Below are 19,812 nucleotides of genomic sequence, written 5' to 3'. Positions count from 1 at the left end.
CTGGCGGATGGGGGTGTGAAGGAGAGCCGTCTGTTGAGGTAGGCTGGGCCGGTCTTATGGAGTGCCTTGTGTGCGTGGATGAGAAGCTTGAAGGATAGCCTCTTGTTGACTGGGAGCGAGTGCAGGTTTCTCAGGTGGGGTGTGATGTGGCTGTGTCGTGGTACATCGAGGATCAGTCGTGCCGAGGCATTGTGGATGCGTTGTAGTCGATTGATGAGCTTGGTCGGGGCTCCCGCGCAGAGGGCATTTCCGTAGTCGAGTCTGCTGCTGATTAGGGCCTGGGTGACGGTCTTTCTTGTATCTGTCGGGATCCATCTGTAGATCTTGCGGAGCGTGTGGAGGGTGTTGAAGCAGGAGGAGACGGCGTTGACTTGCTTGGTCATTGAGAGTGTTGAGTCTTGGATGATTCCCAGGTTGTGTGCGTGGTCAGTGGGGGTCGGGGCTGCCCCCAGTGCCGTTGGCCACCAGGAGTCGTCCCAGGCTGACGGGTTGGAGCCGAGGATGAGGACCTCCGTCTTGTCCGAGTTCAGCTTCAGACGGCTGATCTTCATCCAGTCAGCGACAGCCTTCATTCCTTCATGGAGGTTGGCTTTGGTGGTGATGGGGTCCTTGGTGAGGGAGAGGATCAGTTGAGTGTCGTCGGCGTAGGAGATTATGTTGAGGTCGTGCTGTCGAGCGACGTGTGCGAGCGGGGCCTTGTAAATGTTGAACAGTGTCGGGCTGAGGGAGGATCCTTGGGGTACGCTGCAGATGATCTGGGAGGCTTCGGGACGGAACGGGGGGAGGCAGACGCCCAGGGTTCTGCCAGAGAAGAAGGAGGTGGTCCATTTCAGAGCCTTGTCTCGGATCCCTGCGGCATGGAGGTGTGCGCGTAGTGTGCGGTGGCAGACAGTGTCGAAGGCGGCGGAGAGGTCTAGGAGGATGAGTGCTGCAGTCTCCCCGTTGATTAGCAGGGTTCTGATGTCGTCGGTGGCAGCGATGAGGGCGGTCTTGGTGCTGTGGTTGATGTGGAACCCTGACTGGGAAGGGTCCAGGATTCTGTTCTCTTCGAGGTATCGGGTTAGATGTCTGTTAACAATTTACTCGATGACCTTGGCCGGGAAGAGGAGCAGAGAGATGGGTCGGAAGTTCTTGAAGTCTCTTGGGTCTGCCTTGGGTTTTTTTAGTAGAGCGTTGATCTCGGTGTGTTTCCAGCTCTCTGGGAAGGTCGCGGATTCAAGGGAGAGATTGATGACGTTGCATAGGTGGGGTGCGATGGAGATGCTTGCTTTGTTGAAGACGTGGTGCGGGAATGGGTCTGACGGAGAGCCGGAGTGGATTGTGCTCAGGGTCTTGATGGAGTCATCGACGCTCACGCTGGTCCAGGCTAGCAAGGGGACGTGGTCGATGGTGTGCAGAGGGTCTGTTGTGTTGCTGTCATTTGGGGCTGTCTGGGTGTTGAAGCTGTTGTGGATGTTTACTATCTTGCGGTGGAAGAAGGTGGCGAGAGAGTCGCACAAGGCTTGCAACAGCGGGATGCCATTGGTGCTGGAGATGGGGTTGGAGAGTTCCTTCACGATGTTGAAGAGTTCCTTGCTGTCGGGTGCGTTGTTATTGAGGCGGTCTTTGAAGGAGGTCTTCTTGGAAGCCCTGATGAGAGGGTGGTGGTTGCAGACGGCGTCCTTGTGTGCTGCGTGGCTGTCCGGAGTTTGTTCACTGTGCCATTTCTTCTCTAGTTTCCGGCAGGCTTGCTTGGAATCTAGGAGTTCTGGGGTGCAGTCCTCGTTCCAGCGTCTGAGGTTGTGGGCCGCGACGTCGGTGTTGAAGGGTTCGGTGGGTGGGATGAGAGCGAGGTTTGCATGTAGTTGGTCTTCGGTGATTTTGCTCCAGCGGAGGCGGGGGATCTGTTGGGTGCGGTGGTGTGTGGTGGGTTTCTGGAAGGTGAAGTGGATGCAGCGGTGGTCGGTCCAGAGGAGTTCAGTGGTGTGGATGACGGAGATGTGCGGGCTTGAGGAGAAGACGGGGTTGAGCGTGTGGTCAGCGGAGTGGGTGGGCGTTGTGACGAGTTGCCTCAGTACGAGGTTGGCGAGGTTGTCGATCAGGGTGGTGGAGTTGCTGTTGTTGCTGTTCTTCAAGGTGAAAGTTCAGGTCTCCGAGTAGGATGTAGTCGGTGGAGGTCAGGGCGTGCGTGCTGATGAAGTCGGCGATGAAGTCGCTGAACTGGGGGCGGGGTCCGGGGGGTCGGTAGCCCAGGGTGCCTCTGAGGGTAGAGTTGGGGTCTGTGCGGATCTGGAAATACATGTGTTCGGCAGTGCTGAGCGCGTCATCGGTGCTAGTCGAGAACCTGATGCTGTTCTTGTGGACAATGGCGATTCCTCCTCCGACTCCGTTGGTGCGGTCTCTGCGGGTGATCTTGTAGCCGTCTGACGATGTTGGGTGCGGAGGAGTTGTTCAACCAGGTCTCTGTCAGAAGGCGACGTCTGGGGAGGTTATTTTGAGCAGGTCCCAGAGCTCGACGGCGTGTTTGCGTACGGAGCGGGTGTTCAGTACTATGCATCGGAGGTGGTTGAGGTATTTCTTGGCGGGTGGTTCGTAAGCTCTGTGGCTGGTGTAGCAGTTCCGGCAGGTGAAAGGACCGTGTGTGCGTTTCGGGCGGCCTTGAAGCAGTTGTGGGTCCGTCTTGGGTTGATTGCGTGCAGAGTGCTTGCGTCGTAGTGGTGGCGGTCAACGTGGTGGGTGCGGGATCCAGGGGTTTTGGAGCTGGGCGCGGTCCAGGCGCGGACGGGCTTGCCGCGCGCCAGTGGCGTGACTGCGCAGCGGCCGGCATGTATGGGGAGGTGGGAGTGAGGAGCAGCTGGGAGGCGGGGCAGCGAATGAGCAGTCAGGGGGGCGGAGCCGCAGGGGATGCAGCAGCGGGGTTGGTGAGGAGCGACAAAGGAAACAGAAGGCAAAAGAGCACAACAATTGAGGGGGAAACGAGTGGCACAGAGGGCAGAAAGGTCACAAAAAGGGCAAAAAAGTCACAAGAATACAGGGGAAACGAGTGGTACAGAAGGCAAAAAGGTCACAAGAAGGGCAGAAAGGTCGCAAAAAACGGGGGGAAACGAGTGGCACAGAGGCAGAGAGGTCCCAGGAAAGGGCAGACGGTCACAAAAAAACAGGGGGAAACGGGTGGCACAGAGGGCAAAAAGGTCACAAGAAAGGGCAGAAAGGTCACAGAAATGCAGGGGCAGCTAAGTAACAGAAGGCAAAAATGGGCAGAGAGACACGGGGGCCGCGAGGGGAGCAGAAGGAAAAACCGGGCAGAGAGACACGGGGGCAGCGAGGGGAGCAGAAGGGAAACCGGGTAGAGAGACACGGGGACAGCGAGGGGAACAGAGGGAGGGAACGGGCACAGACTACGTACAGGCAGCGGGGGAGACAGACCACAGCAGTAATAGACACAACAATGAAAATGCAGTCACTACAACGGGAGCAATGAAAGAAAATACAGGCAATACAATGGAGGATGAGCAAACCTACGGCCTACCATTGGCCACCAGGGATGAGTCGCAGGTGGTAGCCTGCGGGTGGTGGAGGGCCTCGAATTTCCTCAGCAGCGGCAGCTGGGGCAGGGCGGCACAGGCGGTGCTGTGCGGAGGGGGAGCGACCTACCTGGTGGGGTCAAGGGTCGCTCTCCTCTCCGCGCAGCGGCCGGCCTATATGGGGAGGTGGGAGGGAGGAGCAGCTGGAAAGCGGGAGGTGGGGGTAACGAATGGGCAGTCAGGGGGGCGGCGATGCAGCGGCGAGGGGCGACGAAGGAAACAGAAGGCCAAGGGCACAACAATTGAGGGGGAAACGAGTGGCACAGAAGGCAGAAAGGTCACAAAAAGGGCAAAAGGTCACAAATATACAGAGGGAAACGAGTGGCACAGAAGGCAAAAAGATCCCAAGAAAGGGCAAAAAGGTCACAAAAACGGGGGGAAACGAGTGGCACAGAGGCACAAAGGTCCCAAGAAAGGGCAGAAAAGGTCACAAAAAATGGGGGGAAACGAATGGCACAGAGACACAAAGGTCACAAGAAAGGGCAGAAAAGGTCACAAAAAAACAGGGGTAAACGAGTGGCACAGTGGCACAATGGTCACAAGAAAGAGCAGAAAAGGTCACAAAAAAACGGGGGAAAACGAGTGGCACAGAGGCAGAAAGGTCCCAAGAAAGGGCAGAAAAGGTCACAAAAATGGGGGGAAACGAGTGGCGCAGAGGCAAAAAGGTCCCAAGAAAGGGCAGAAAGGTCACAAAAAACACGGGGCCAGCCACATAAAAATGATTATAATACTCTGCGAATGCATTCGCAATGTGTTCGTCCGTAGTCACTCCTGCGTCGTCTGTAATTTCTGCACCCATCTGGCCTGAAGCTCTTTCTTGCTAAGTCAGGCAATAAGTTGTCCAACGTTGTCTCCGACTCTGTAGAGTGGATGCAAGGATGCCAGTCTCTGTTTCCTGGCAGAATCTCTTGCTAAGTCACGATATTCCTGTCTCAGTACTTCCAGCTGTCTCTCCACCACACTGTCTAGCTTTTCAATGGCCTGCTTCTTGAGGCAAAGTATCTGTTGTTCAAGGAATTCTAGTGTCTCAATTCCCTTCTTTTTTTCCGTCAGTCAATCCGGTATTGAGCACTATGCCTCAGCAACATTTTATAAGCCTCCCATAGTATCACCCTGAAAGCAACTGAATTTTAATTTTCTGAAAAGAAGACTTCGATTACCTCTGGTATACCCCACAGGATCTTTTCATCCAAGGTCCTAGGCATTAAGCCTACATCCTGCCTGCCCAGGGAATCTTGCTCCCAGTCATATCAGGAGAGGGGAGTGGTCAGACAGGCCCTTGTGAGATTTTACGCATGCCCAATTTCTCCTACCTCACCCAGCGGTAATAACATATAATCCAGTCTGGAATACACTCTATGAGACCCTGAAAAATAGGAATATTGTTTGTCTTGAGGGTGCTGATGGCGCCATGAGTCATTAAGACCGAAACTGCTAGCAAAGCGCAAAAACGGGGTGTTGCCCATCGGTCCACCGCTAACCCCAGAGTAGTCCAGTGATGTATGCATTACATCACTGAAGTCACCCCCACCACATTTAGCGAGAAGTATATCCAGGAGTATATCCGCCACTTTACTCAAGATTGGGGCCAGAAGTAGGGGTGGTGCATAAAGGCATATCAGGGTAATGTTGTGCTTGCCCTACATCCCAGTGACTCCCTTAAAGCCTCCTTGAGGGCCCATCCATGTGCACACCACTTCAAAAGGAGGGGACTTTTAAATTAAGATTGCCACTCCCTGGGGTCCGGAGGTGTAGCCTTGGTTCTCTACAAGGACGCAGCACTGATCGCTCCTCAATCGCTGCTCCTGCTTTCTCCAGTGACTGGAAGAAATGGGCCTCACCCTGATACATAACCTTCAACTTTGCAGAAAACAGTAACATATACTGCATCTGGAGGGCCCTCAATTTAACTTTCATAGAATCAAAGATTCGTCTTTGGCGCTGGACCTCTCAACTATAGTCTGGAAATATCATAATCTTAGAATGTCATATCTGATTTTGCCTTTTTGGCACACCTCCCTCAGTTTCATATACTGGGCTAGGAAGTTGAAAAACTTTGCAATGATGTGCTTGGGTTATGCCCTGGGGATGGTTTTGCAGTCTGTGCCCCGTGGGATTGTTCTATTACAAATCAGGCTTTAAAGCGTTCTGGTCGAATAGTATCCTTTAGCCAGCCTGCCAAGAATGCTGGTACGTTGGCTACCTCTACACCCTCTGGAAAATGCACGAAGCAAAGGTTATTCCTACATGCTCTGTTTTCTGCATCGTCCTGTCACCATAGTATATGTTTGTTAGTGCTCTATAGCTCCATGATTCCTTTCCCTAAGTCTCGCACTGTATCTTCCACCTCGGACATTGGGCAAGTCCTGGCGCAAGAGCAATACCTCCGAACCCACCTATACCGTGAGGATTTAATCGTTTGAAGCAATATGGCGTTGTTAGGGGGGTTGAGCCCCCTCCCCGGTGTCCATCTGGGGGCAAACAACTTTAGTATAACGGTACATATTGCCCTGTCAAGGGTGTTTAGTGTCTTTATCCTTTGCTATCATGGTGGGTAAGCACTAACAAAGGTTGGTACTCCTGGCTCACCTAGAGCCTTCCTGTAAGTCCCCGTTGGATCACCAAACAGGTGGGGGTGGACCATCCACCAAGGCCCAGGCAGGGTGAGGCCAGGCCACCCCAAGGAAGATGTTTTCTGGCACAGACTACCAGTCCAGAGGCACCAAGGCAGCAAGGAGCCCCCACAGCAAGGAGGGTAGGAGGAGTCTCCCAGCGTCGTCCCACAATGTACAACGGTATGCCCTTTGGGGAATCGATGGCTGGGCTGTACCCATAACCAAGAATGAATTCCTTCCAATGTCCCAATGCCAGCCAGTAACCATTTCTCCATGTGCTGGCAGTGCAATCGGTTTCTGACTGTACAAATCGGGTGAGTGTGCACCAGTGCCGTATGTCCTCACTTGAAAGTGCCTCAATTTTGGTAAACTTTACCCCGGTGCTGACTTCGAGGCAGGGAGGGGTCTCACGAGGACCCCGGCTCTACGGCCTGCAATCCTGACTCTTGACTCATGCCCGGGCCCCCACCGTGTGCCTTACCAGCACTGCTCCTCACCTCCAGAGGTATATCACCACAGCAGCCTCTACTGTCATCATGGTCCCAGACATCTCGGGGCCCAGTCACATGGGTCCGGGTCTTCCAGGACCACAGATTCAGGCAACTGCCCAGTTCAGGGTCCGGGTAAGTTACTGCGGTCTCCTCTATCCCAGATATAGGCCGCAGCTCAAACGCTCCTCAATCACACTCCTCTGCCTCGCCCACAGATTCGGGCTTTGCCGCACGGCCACTGCCGTCTGCGCAGAGGTTTAAGACGGGGAGAAGGCCGCCTTCACATGTCATCCTGCCGGACTCCACTAGGAGCCCCACGGCTGCCGAGAGTTCCCAACACAATCCTCATTGCCTTCAGGGAGGAACGCTCAGGCCATGCGGGCCGCCATGTTGCAGAGCCCAGAACGGTGCGACCCTGCAGTTTGGAATTCATTCATCTGTCAGCTTATGGGCTCAATTTTTCTCAAAAGGATGCCAGCCATGTTTCACTTTTTCGCAGGTCATTCTGGTTTGCAAGGGCTTTTCATTGACCGGCAGGATTGAGTTACGGATTTAGTGGCTCAGGCCAAGTTCTCAGAAGATCCGACTTATACAGCCATGCTCCTGGCCACGCCCCCAAAATCTACCACTCTTAACGTTCTTTACAGCTTTCACACTGATATCACCGCACCAGCTAACACTTTTACCGAAAGAGCAGATTGCTCAAAACCCTTAGCAATTTTGACTATTTCCCCAAATGTGGGATTAGTGCAATAGAGTAGATGCTGTTGCGGTTTTTTAGAATAGTAATTCAATACTATTTGACCTCTCAAGTACTGGTCCTTTGCACTATCAAAACAACAAATCCTGGCTGAAATTCTGAGGGCACCAACATACTGATCAATGTTTTCCTTAGAAGACTGTTTCCCAGAATAAAAATTAAATCATTCTGAAACAACACTTGTTTGTTCGGAAAAGTGTTGTGCTAGTCTCTTTTCTGCCTCTACACATACGTTCCATCCAGCAGCATCCCCAACATCCTCTTCAGGAACTTGAACTTCCGGTAGGTTATCAAAATATTTTTGCCCTTCGGCTCCAAAACAATTGAACAAAATCGCCAATTTCCTTAGGGGGCTATATCCGACTCCATGTAGCCAACAAGTAGTTCTTGAAAACCCATACCCAATGCTTCTATTCTAAAATGGATTTACTGGGAATGTCTACAAATGTGGAGGTTGCCTCACATGTCCACCACCACCTCCCAGCAGTCATAGTTAGCTGCCAAATGCCCAATTAACAAGAATAATAGTCAGGAGAATAGCTTCAGAGTTTCAGACTCAGATACAGTAAGGTGCCAACATCAGTCAAGATTTGCAGAAATACAATATATATACTCAGTTTCAAAGAGCACTTGATGCCTCTGTGTCAGAACAGCTGTTTCACAGTATGGCAGCATGCACAGTACACACGTACTGACGAGTACCGCACATTCTCCAGACAGGCACGTCACCAACGATAGAGACACAAGCCTGAATGATGCGTCAGTGTAATGCTGCGCGCTGATTGGCTAAATCACGGTGAGGTGGATTCCTAACTGGCGTCAACACGGACACAGTAACAGGCACCAATAAATAAAATTCCGGATCTTTTTTGGTGTACGTGTTCACCGAATACAGCAGCCAGAATCCTGCTTTGGGCAGCTAGACAAATTCCACAATGGCCATCTTCTAGCGCTGCCCAGGAACTGCAGTCAGTGGGCTCCTTTAACTCAGAAAAGAACAAAAACCATCTCGCCGCCAAACATGTTGTTGATAGCGTTGAGGTTAATAAAGCAAATCCAAAGGTAACTCATCCACAATGTGGTTTATTTGCAGTTAGCTTCATCAACGGAGCCCATCCTCCAGAGTCTCTCCAACTCTGCCGTCCTACAACTAACTATCCAAGCTGGCAACTGTATGTCTGGGGCCCTCTTCACGTGCCTGTTAATTAACCAAGCCACAATGACAAAACAAGGGTTTGATGGGGTCTAATGCAAGCCAGGAAAACGAGCCCTTCTACCAGGCAAGTGAAAGACCCCCTCAATTGTGCCACAATGGGCTCTTCCCACTTCTGAGCCCTAGTCCCAGTGGGACCTACTCTACTGTATTACGCATGCAAGGAAAATACATTCCTGACAGGTACTAAAAGACAGTCAGTGGAGTCTGATAGGGGGAGCAGCCTTCAGAGTGTCTCACTCACTTCCTCTGCACCTGCTGAGCTATTGATATCCATGGCACTGCCAGTGAGAAAGCAGGTTAGACAATGGGAGGCCAGGGTTAAAGTCTCCGAGATGTGACTCCTAATGAACAGGAACTGGCATCAGTGCTTACTGCCATGATCCCAAAATTGAATATTTCAGTCTGAAAGTATATGTGCTGCCAGTGAAGCACCATATGACAGCTAAAGCAACACCACACCCAACGTTTCACATGCTTACAAGCAGCACCTAGAATCTATGCAAATCCATTTGAAGTATATTCGAATTTAAAACTGCTAACACCTGGAAAAGTTGAACATGGTAGTCAAATATCAGGCAAAACAAACTCTATCACAGCAATAGTGGCCATGTTGGTGAAAAAACATACAGCAGTCCAAGGATGTGAGACACTCGCTCTTAAAAACAGACAAGAAGGCAGGTGGGATATTCCAGCCAGCTGTGAAGTTATAAGCAGCTGCTGCAAGTCAAGCACAAGTAAGCGGAAGTCAGGCAGCCCGTCGGGGAAAACAGTCAAGCAATATGCAAAACACTTATGAAGCTTGTTTAATTCCCACAGGTCTTTATGCTAATGTGAAAGCTGCATTTCAGTGCAGGCAGTCATGCACAAATACTACGCGTCCGGGGTTAGACTAACTCATTGTAGTGCGGGTGTCCACATCACTTCACTAAAATGCCATAGTTATACATTATGAAACCAAACAGGATGATGGACTGAGCGTTGGAGCAAATCAAACACTCACCCCCAGTCAACTGGTCTGGGTTTAATCCATCATCATTCTTTAGCTCACTCCACCACCCCAGTTCAGACATGGCCATATGCAAATCAGTCTGACCCTGTGCCTCATGGGAACAGTCCAGCACAAACTGCCAAGCCATATCTTCCCTGGACCGGACACAAGCATCCTGGGACCAGTTTCTGCCTTATCAGCCGTCATCAGCTAGGCTAGCTTGAATCCAGTGGCAAAGTGAGCAAGAGACCAACATCTGGGCATACCCTGCCAACTTAGGGCGAACAAAGCGATACCAAAGGGGATGATGGACGGAGCATTGAAGCAAATTAAACACTCACCCCCAGTCAACTGATCTGAGTTTAATCCATTATCATTCTTTAGCTCACTCCACCACCCTAGTTCAAGCATGGCCATATGCAAATCAGTCTGACCCTGTGCCTCATGGGATCAGTCAAGCACGAACTGCCAAGCCATGTCTTCCCTGGAGCAGACACAAGCATCCTGGGACCGGTTTGGCTAATCAGCAGTCATCAGCCAGGCTAGCTTGAATCCAGTGGCAAAGTGAGCAAGAGACCCATGTCTGGGCATACCCTGCCAAATTAGGGCGAACAAAGCGATACCAAAGGGGATGATGGACGGAGCGTTGGAGCAAATCAAACACTCACCCCCAGTCAACTGATAGCAATTCATTTCTGAAGGTAGTATTGTAGGCTTCAACTGCTACTAAAGTTGTACCGATTTACTCTGATCTCTGACAGGGTACAACATGTATTCAAAAGACCTTTTTCATACGTATGATAAATGCTGAGAAAGTACATTGTGAACACACGCCATTTCCAACTTCATAAACTGGCACACTCGCACATTCACCCCTGTTTCAGTGGGAGAGCTCCCACGAAAGTAATACACATTAAGTATGCAATGTTCACAAATGTACGATATTTCAGCTCTTTACATGATTAATTGATTGGTTTTACTCGTGAGAAAGTGTCACATATTTGGTAGTAAAATGTCACTTACAAGTACACTAAAGTCATGGAAATACCGTACATAAGCAACTGGAATAATGGCTGCTATGTGCAGGCGGCAACACCAAAACTTTCTAAAAGACAAGGCAAATAAAACAATGACAGAGGCACACATACTTCCAGAAAAAGCAAGTCTATTTTCTTAATGCACAGTGCAACCTCATGTCCAAAATGGACAGAAGGTTACATTTTTCACTAAGAAATAGCGCTAAATGCAACAGAAAGTGAATAGCGAGCTAATGGGGTACAATTTCCCGCCAAGTTACTGCATTTATAAACTATATCCTTAGCACAAAGTGCATCCTAGTGTCCAAAATGGACTTAAGGGTGCATTATGCACAAGAAATGACCCTAAATGCAGCAGAACACGAATGGTGAGCATGAGCAGCTGGTCGCGCTCGCTAAATGTGCTCTAGTGTAGGGTTTGTTACCCCAAATTACTCTTAAACGAGCTGGGGTAATTGCGATATTATCAGTAATTCCAAGTCAAGGAGTAACGCGTAATTACCAAATTTACTCCAGTTACACCAGCGTAATTGAAATTCTGCCCAGTCCACCCTGCACCTGGTAGATGCATCCGTTTTCCCTCTGAAAATCTTACTGAATTGAGAAAATGTTGCCCAGGGAATCTACTTCAAGGTTTGCAGCAACCCCGCTCTTAAAGCTGGTGCTCCTTGCTCCTCAGCTGGAGCCTACCGGATCTTGTGCAAAGAATGGCCTGCATTAAGATGTCATCTAGTCTCCTTCCTTTGGGATAACACAAAGATACCTCATCATATGGACCCTCTAGGAAATACATAAATATCACGTGCCAGGAGGAGACACTAGTGAACGTTTGCCCAGTATAGATGTGTATTTTGGTAAAGTTACAGACATCAAACATGGTAGAATTCTGCTTGCTAAAAGAAGACATCCGTTTGTTAAAGCAAGGTCATCCTTGCGTGGCAATTGTTTTTGTCAAGAATTTAGTGAGATACCCAATGACATGATTAATGAGTTATTAAAATTGACTGTTTAACACTTACAGCACCGGGCAGAATGGAAACTGGCAGAACTGCGCTGATCCGATCACCGCCATTTTCTGAACTTGAAAAAGATAAGAACAAAAAAGAAATAACAGTCAGAACTATTTTCAAGAATGTGTTGTCTTTAGTAATACGGTAAAACAATGAAATGAAAAGTGCACACAGAAATTGTAATTTTTCATATTGCTAACTAGGAGAAAAGGAGAGCAAGAGAGAGAGAATGGGTGTGCTCTCAAGGACTTCTTGTAGGAGTGGCTACCTTTTGAAATAGAAAGTGAATGGATGCATTCATATTAATTTGAAAGGCTAGATCCACCACTTTAAATAGAAAATATTACAATATTTTGTATTACGCCCTTCTCTGTACTTCCTTGTATCAGTACTTAGTAAAAGAGGTGTGCCAATTCCTCCACCCCCGGCACCATTTGACCTGGCTAAAGCAAAATCTTTCCCATCCTCCTCTATCTGCTAACGGGCCATAAATAGGTCTCCGCATACATGGAGCATAGGCTAGGCTATTACGGGGTTTCTGCAGACCTTGGTCTGTGTGTGTGACACGAAGGACCGCTTCTGGGGCTAGGCTTACTGAGTGGAAGGCGTGCCACTTCTCCTTCTCTTTTCCGGTTTTGATGTCCCCATGGCTCCATGGGAGTCTGGCTAGACCGTACTTCGGTGTCCTTATGGGTTACCTTGCCTCCCACCCTATTCTGATGGGAGGTGGGCAGAGATGGTACCTGGAGTTGAACTTGCTGCTCTGCACTGCTGGTTCCCGCACAATGTCTTGCCTCAGACTTGCGCTTCACAAGGTAGAAGGGGTTTGGGCACTTGTGGGTGTGTTCTCTTCTCCCTGGGTGCAGTGGTGGGCTTACCTCCCACTTCCTCAGACTGTAGTATGACTGTTTTGGTTTTCTGTAGTGCTCTCAGTGCTACTCTCACGGTGCACAGGTTCGTTGCTCTTTTAGTCTGGGTTGCGCTGTGTGAGTCAGTTAATGGTGTGTGGATTACCACAGTAGCTTAGATTCTATCCCCCTCTTCGGCGCAGGTTTCTGACCTAGAGTTGAATCCTGGATGCATTGTCTCAGCGGATCCACTTTTTGGTGCTCTCTTCTGTAGGAAGTGAAGCCCTCCCTCTACAGCATCTGCCAGAATGGGAAACCAGAGCTAGTTTGTTAGTTTTGGTCCTCCCTACTGGAGTTTGTTGGGGTAGGCTCCCCTCTTCCATTGTCCCCACCATGATTGGGTTCTCTGTTTCACACTTTTTCTGGTTTGATGTTCGGCCTGTAGCTTTCTTTGACTCTGCTTGCTGTCTAGACTCTCGTTCGTTCGGTCAAACGGACAATTGGCTGATGAGGTTGTGTGTTGTAAGCTTGCGCTTTGGTTGGTGCCCTCTTTTTCACTATCACTTAGCCGGGAGTTGCTCGCTCCAGGGTTTTGAGTGTGTGCCAGGTTGTGTGACACTGTGGTTCCATGTGGCTACCTGGTCTAGGACCTTTGTGGCTGCCTGAGGATCTCCCTTGTTTCCAGGGGCAGGGTTGCTTCTCCTTCATTGGCCATGATTGACTTGGAGTTGCGGTCGTTTTGTTCCCTTTGTTTGTGGGCTACCTCTTTTGTTTTGGTGTGCTCTGCCTCCCAACAAGGATTGTTGGTGGCTGTCATTGGACGTTCGTGGGATGTTCTGGTTTACTCTGGCTCCACCCTACACTCTGACCCGTGCCTGTTTAGAGCTGGTTCCACCTTTGGTGTTGGTCTGGCCATTTCTCTTGGGGTACTGCTGGCTGGGGCAACATTAATCTAACATCTTTGGGGGAGGGGGTTCAACTCAGTAATTGCATACAGTGTACAGAATGTCCAGGGTATGAACAATAGTAGCATACTTCTAGGTGTTTCATACAGGTATAATTGACAATATTCTTAATCATTAACCGGTACAAAAACCATGCAGCCACAAGGGACTCCTTGCCAAACAAACAATAAACCAAACCAAATGCCAATAGGCCTTCCTTCCGAGTCACTTCTCTTGTGTTGTCAGCTGCATGTTTACTTGAACCTATCCATTTTCCGTCGCCCTGGCCCATCAAGCCACACAGTCGTTTACAGGTGTTAGTGTATACTGAAGTGTCGTAGTGCCTAGTTTTGCCTGAGCCACTGGTTGGGCATACAGGGCAGTGTCATCCAGGTGAATCAGCTCTATTCATGGAACAAAAAAACCTAGGATTGATCGGTAGTGAACATCAGACGTGGCTTTGAGTGCCAGCATATTCACATCTTTGTGCATAGTCGCCTGTCTGCCAATTTCAGTCATCTTCCGAGTAGCAAGCATAAGTTCTTCTGCTTTCACCAATCTCACAAATCACCCAGTCTCTGGTTCAATTCTGGCGCTCTTTGGGATTTCCATGTCATTGGAATTTGTCATTTAGCCAAAACTATGTGAATCCCTTCGGTCTAGGCATTAAGCCCAACTGGCATAATGAAGAGTCCAACAGTAGCGTTCTCCCAACCAATTCACTAGTGATCTCAAGCACCTAGCCCCAGTACAATGAGACAACCAGGCACTGCCACACATGGAAAATCTTGCCTATGGGAATTGACAGTGGGAACATATGGATCTGCACATTCATACATATGGGCGATACATGCAGGAGTAAGGTGGGAGTAACTTGGTACATTTTAGTCAGGAGTTGTGGGACACCCTTTGAACAAACTCTTAGACCTTTGATTTTCTTGTGCCCACGCTTCCCTGCTGAGCATGTTAGGGATATACTAATGGCACTATTGCCTGGCTCCTTGTTGAGTTTGGCCATGCGTGTGACAGAAGTTGCGTTCAGTCCCTTGCTCAAGCTTTACTGTCATATACCGCTGCCTCCCTACTGTGCTTATTTGTGACTATGGATTTTGTTTGGTGGTGGCTGGCTATTCCTGGTTTCTGGAAGCATTTGTTACCTTTATGGAGTTCTCCTCCTCCCATCCTGTTGTAGCTGGGATACGTCAGCTTTGGCTTTCTTCTGTTTGGGCTCTGCGCCGTGTACCCTTTCTTGGGTCCTCTTCTGTAATCCTGCCTCCGTAGTGGGTTTGGCCAGATTCGGTACTGTTCCCTGTGCGGGTTAAAATATATTTGATGTGGTGCAGACATTCTACTTTTAAGGAGCTTTTTTAATAAGGTTTTGCTGCGGAATTTGCCCAGAACTAGTCCAGCACGGGATGGATTTTAGCTGGATAAGCAAGTCTGTGCTATTTAGACTCAGTTCCGAACACAGAGGTCCATGAGAGTGCCTGGGCCTAGTTGCAGCACACTTCTTATGAAGAGATTTGCAATATTCATGAGCTCTGTTGCCTTTTTGAAGCCCCGGATATCTGCCCCACACACGGTCAAAGCTACTCCTTTCATTCTATACATTTCTAAGATCGGTTTTATTACGCTCCACCGAAGTTATTCTTGTATCGCAGCGCAGCTCCCACATTCCGACTCACGGGAGACACTTTTTTCCTTTGCTTGACCCATAGCAGGTTACGATGGAAACACATGCCTGGATAATCAAAACCGGCAACTTACTCTAAAGAGCTTCAATTAACTTGAAATGTTTTCTTCAAGTAGTTGTTTTGTTCATAATTATGAACTCTGTCTTGCTTGCATTGATTGTGAGTTTTTGGAAGATGGATTAATTTGTATTAGAAGCACTGCATCATCAATGACATTGACAAAGAGAACCTGTATATTTTCACATCATTTTATCTGCGTTTCCAAGTTGAGTCCAGGTTCAATTTTACTAGTGCACCAACGACTACAGGAAAAGGCAGGGTAGATTTAAGGAGTTGGTTGAAGGCTGATTTCACTCAATGATTAATTAAAAAAAAACATAAGTGCCAGGGCTCTCGTCAGTAGTTCACTGCAGTTAGCACCACACATTGCCCCTGCCAGCACTGCCAATGACAGAACCAATATAACTAATGACCATCACACTCCTACCAGTGTGATCAATTGGACTATTTCAGCCACCAAAGCTATAAGGATGGCTTGGGCAGCAGGTAATAGTCATGTTTAGGGTATATTGAATTAATAATGAACTGTTGTTGTGGTCATCTCTAAATTAACCAGACACTGCCCCCTTGTGGCAGACTGTCCCAAGCGCTGTAGTTGACAATTTAGTGCAAGTGCAGAGCATCGGAAACCACCGGCTCAAATTAAGCAGATTTCACTAATGCTCTTATATGCCGAGTTGAGTCTGCAATCTGTAGCTCATTTTAATATGTCTGTGGCACCAACTCCAGGCATTTAATTTATGAGCATGAAGAAGGAATTCATTAAAAAAATGCTTTGCGATAGAAGGAGCCGAGATGGTGGACTGAGCGGATGCAGTCACTAGGCACTCTCCACCCACTAATCAAATTAAGCAACACCCGTAGCAAAACAAGCATTTGCAAAGCAATCGGCCTCGCCTTTGGGACCTTATAAGCATTTCGCCATGCAGAACATTATTGTAAATTACTGCAAAGTAGCCTAGCTATGGACTGTGTGGCAGTGATCATGGGACTGGCACTAGATAAGTGAACGTGGTATTTGAGCTCTTAGGAGTTGGTTGAAGACAAATACATTAAATTATTGATACGTTTTAATTAAATGTGTAAAGAAAAAGGAGCCTACAAAAAAGTCTGTGTAAATTTGTGGAAATAAAAATGCAGGTCCTTATTATATGACATTATCACCAGCTTTTGAGGCTTTTGATGTGGAGGAACTCTGCTCCCACACTTTCAACCATTTATTTTTAGTTTAAACTATAAGTAGTAAACTAACTATTAGTAATTCAAAAGAACGAACTCCTAGAACTGCAACTGACACTTGGCAAGTATGTTGCACTTTGTGAACAGTGGCTTCTGAACTTTTGAAAGTGACCAACTCAAGGTAGTAAAGCAACCAATCTGAGGGTGGCAACGGCAGTGTACACACTGGACGACCAGTGTGCTGGGAGGGCATCACCGCAGCATGCCCTCGGAGTTCACAAGCAAACCTGTGGGGTGCGCGCTCCAAGTGCTACTTACCAGTGATGGTAAACGGCACTAGAGACAGGTACCCTTTACAGATGTGGAGGCCAGGGCACAAGTCCTAAAAAAAGAAGTGGGGGGACGCTGTCACCAGAAGTGACGTCATGATAGGAAGTGACATCACGAAAGGTGGCTTGCACCATCGGGCTCATTGCCTCCCCTCGCTCACCCCTTAGATGCGATTGCATCTGAGAAGTCAGCGCGTGAGCAGCGTGCTGTGAGCTCCGATCTCGTTCCAGAGAGGCCAAAGAGTGAAGTCCAGCTGTTTTGCAGGGGGGACAGCGTCCACCTGGTAAAATAAGTGGGGGGACGCCGTTCACCCGCGTGGTACCCCGACTCGAGCCCTGGTGGAGGCTGATCAATGTGGCGCCACCACAGAGCAAGAAACACTTCTTAGAGCAGGGACTCTGCTCTGCACGTTCATGGCAAGAGATTGAGCCTTAGCAGAAAGGAAGCCTGTGTATGTTTCTCACTAGGGGTACACTATGGACAGTGTGCGGGGGAGGCGCCCAAGGCAGCCATTGATAGGTAGACGCTGCTGGGTGAGAAAAGACTGGGCAGGGCCGGGAGAGACGCCAGCCCTACTCCAAGGTGTGCTAGCAGCTGTGCAGAGCCCGGGCAGCAGTCCTTCTCAAGTTAAGCGCACAGCACCATGCCCCCTTTAGCAGCTACACTGCTGACTTTAATGTCTAAAGGTGCACATATTGTCATGTACGGGTCAGCCAAAAAGAAATTGAAAACAAACTAAACAAAGCTGTCTCGAGAGAATCTTATCTGTTTTTAGCTGCAACCGCCTCTAATTAAACCCCAAATGAAAAAGGCTAGTCCAAAAGTTGGCTCAGCAGTTCCGATAAACAAAAGAGCATTCAAAGCAAGTACAATAGCAAAACGTAAACCATAACTCTTAGCGTGCATGGTGAACTTTGATGCTATTATTTATGACTGGGCTGCCAAGGGGCTCGATGTGGAGGTTGATCAATGTGGTGCCACCACAGAGCAAGAAACACTTCTCAGAGCAGGGACTCTGCTCTGTACGTTCATGGCAAGACATTGAGCCTTAGCAGAAAGGAAGCCTGTGTATGTTTCTCACCAGGGGTCATTGATAGGTAGATGTTGCTGGGCCAAGAAAGACTGGGCAGGGCCAGGAGAGACGCCAGCCCTGCTCCCGAGATGTGCTAGCAGCAGTGCCCTCTGAGAGAGGGTATGGAGGGGCAGATGATACCATTGTTGGTAAAGGGAGACATAGCAGCAGCGATGGCCCGGGAGCAGCCCCAGTACCCGGCCTCCACCCAGACCCCATAATAACAGCAGTCAACTCTGCCGTGCACATTCCTGGGCATCTCATAAGTGATGTGTGCGTGCAAAAGAAAAACAAGCAACTGTGTAGCTGCCCATGGCCATGCGGCACAGATGTGCACCAAATACGTTGGAGACCTTTTTACAATGCCCCCGGTATGTGTAAGCAAAAAGGAGGGAGGCACCTGCACTGCCACTGCCCGGCGGAAGCCCTCCTCTTCTCCAGGCTGGTCTCTGTGACCTCTTACTTGCCTGAGGTGCCTCCTTTCTTCACCAGTGCAGGCTCACTTCTCGCCCTCCTTGGTTGGGGCAACAGCGCTAGCACTGGCAGCCGTGCCGTGGTCTGGCGCTCTATAGTAGACGGCCTAGGCTGGCTTTTCCGCCCTCTTTCTTGGTGCCTACTCATTACGGGGGTGGTTTCACGGTGCCCATGAAGTTTCTGGGCCTGTACCAGGCCTCCGGCGGCTGGACTTCAAGCAGAGTCCCTGCGGGTCAAGCCTTCTCGCCACATTTTTTTCCTTGCTACAATGTGCCCTGCCCACAACCAGACACCTGGCTTCCGTTTACTGTCCTCTTTCCCGATTGAGCCCCGCCCACAACCAGGCAACTGCTGCCTGACTTTTGAGGCACTACTTTAAAAGCAAGCATTTGCAATGCAATAGAACTCGCATTTACGTGAGTCCTATTGCATTTAGGGCGGGTGGGCAAAAAGGCACAAACAGGATTGTGGGCGGGGGGCTTTCCCAAGAACTCACGGGCAGCGGGAGGGGACGGGGGAGGCACATGAACAAAATAGTGTTGACAGTAAAGGGGCCAGTAGCCACGGACGGACACAAATGACGACATGGCCATTAGAAGGAGGGACTAACAAGCCTAAAACCAATGTGAAGGCTGCATTTAGGACCTAAGCCAATACAAAAGATGGGCAGAGAGTGGGCGGAGCGTACACAGAGCTTCCACGCTATAGTGTATACTGGGTCCATTGCGAAGTGAGCAGCGCATGCGCTGCAACGCTAGGCAAGATCTAAAGAGGCCATTTTATGAGTGGGTACAGCCTTGTCGAGGAACTAGGCCGACATCCGACTTTACACATAGCAATGTTGGTCACTGCAAGAGAAACACTGCTGAACAGAGAGAGCAGGCTGACTTCTCAAGATGGCTTGCAAGACTTGGTGGGGGAGGCTGACACAGCACAAGAGGAAAACCAAAGGATGTGGAAGCAACGGAACAGCACCCTAAGCATGACAGCCCCAGCAAAAGGAGACAGTGAACAGCTTCCCTCGGCCCTGAAGAGGTACGAGCAGAGAGTCATCTATGTATTGAGGACTTCAGGAACAGATGGCACAGCAGGGGGAGTACCAGAAGGCCTTTAACAGTACTTATTCTGCCACCCTCTGAAGTAGCCCCTTAAAACAAGTATCAGGCCTCCCATTGCAGCCTGAATGCTAATTTGACTTGGCAATATAACCTTTTTGCCAAGCCTTAAACTCCCCTTAAATTGCATATAAGTTCCCCCTATGGTAGACCCTAGGTAGCCCATAGGACAGAGTGATTTGTATATAAAGAGTTGGACATGGACTTTTAAGTTTTACATGTCTTGGTAGTAAAAAACTCTCAATTTCGTATTATCACTACTGTGAGGCATGGGGGCGTGGCTAAGTAAGCCATGATGGCGGACGCGGTCTGCTGAGGCTCCGTAGCCGGGCGGCCCAGAAGACAGCAATATCTCGTCAGCCAGGGGGATAAATTGCCTCCCCTGGCACCTGAACAGCAACAGCGCCGGAGGGTGC

General features: G+C 49.4%; 1 protein-coding gene across 11 annotated transcripts in view; it reads right to left on the bottom strand.

Moving 5' to 3' along the window:
• The window catches only part of WDR93 (WD repeat domain 93), a 694,060-nt gene that overhangs the window by 116,005 nt on the left and 558,243 nt on the right, over positions 1-19,812 (bottom strand). For all 11 annotated transcript variants that reach the window (XM_078683212.1, XM_078683218.1, XM_078683219.1 and 8 more), the window contains one exon: positions 11,690-11,750. In XM_078683212.1, the coding sequence (XP_078539338.1) occupies positions 11,690-11,750 (61 nt within the window). The remainder of the gene's footprint in view (positions 1-11,689; positions 11,751-19,812) is intronic.

Source organism: Lissotriton helveticus, chromosome 3_1 (assembly GCF_964261635.1).
Source record: "Lissotriton helveticus chromosome 3_1, aLisHel1.1, whole genome shotgun sequence".
In the NCBI taxonomy this organism is placed as follows: Eukaryota; Metazoa; Chordata; class Amphibia; order Caudata; family Salamandridae; genus Lissotriton; species Lissotriton helveticus.
The sequence above is the reverse complement of the archived record's forward strand: the minus strand, read 5'-3'. Positions and strand labels throughout refer to the sequence as shown.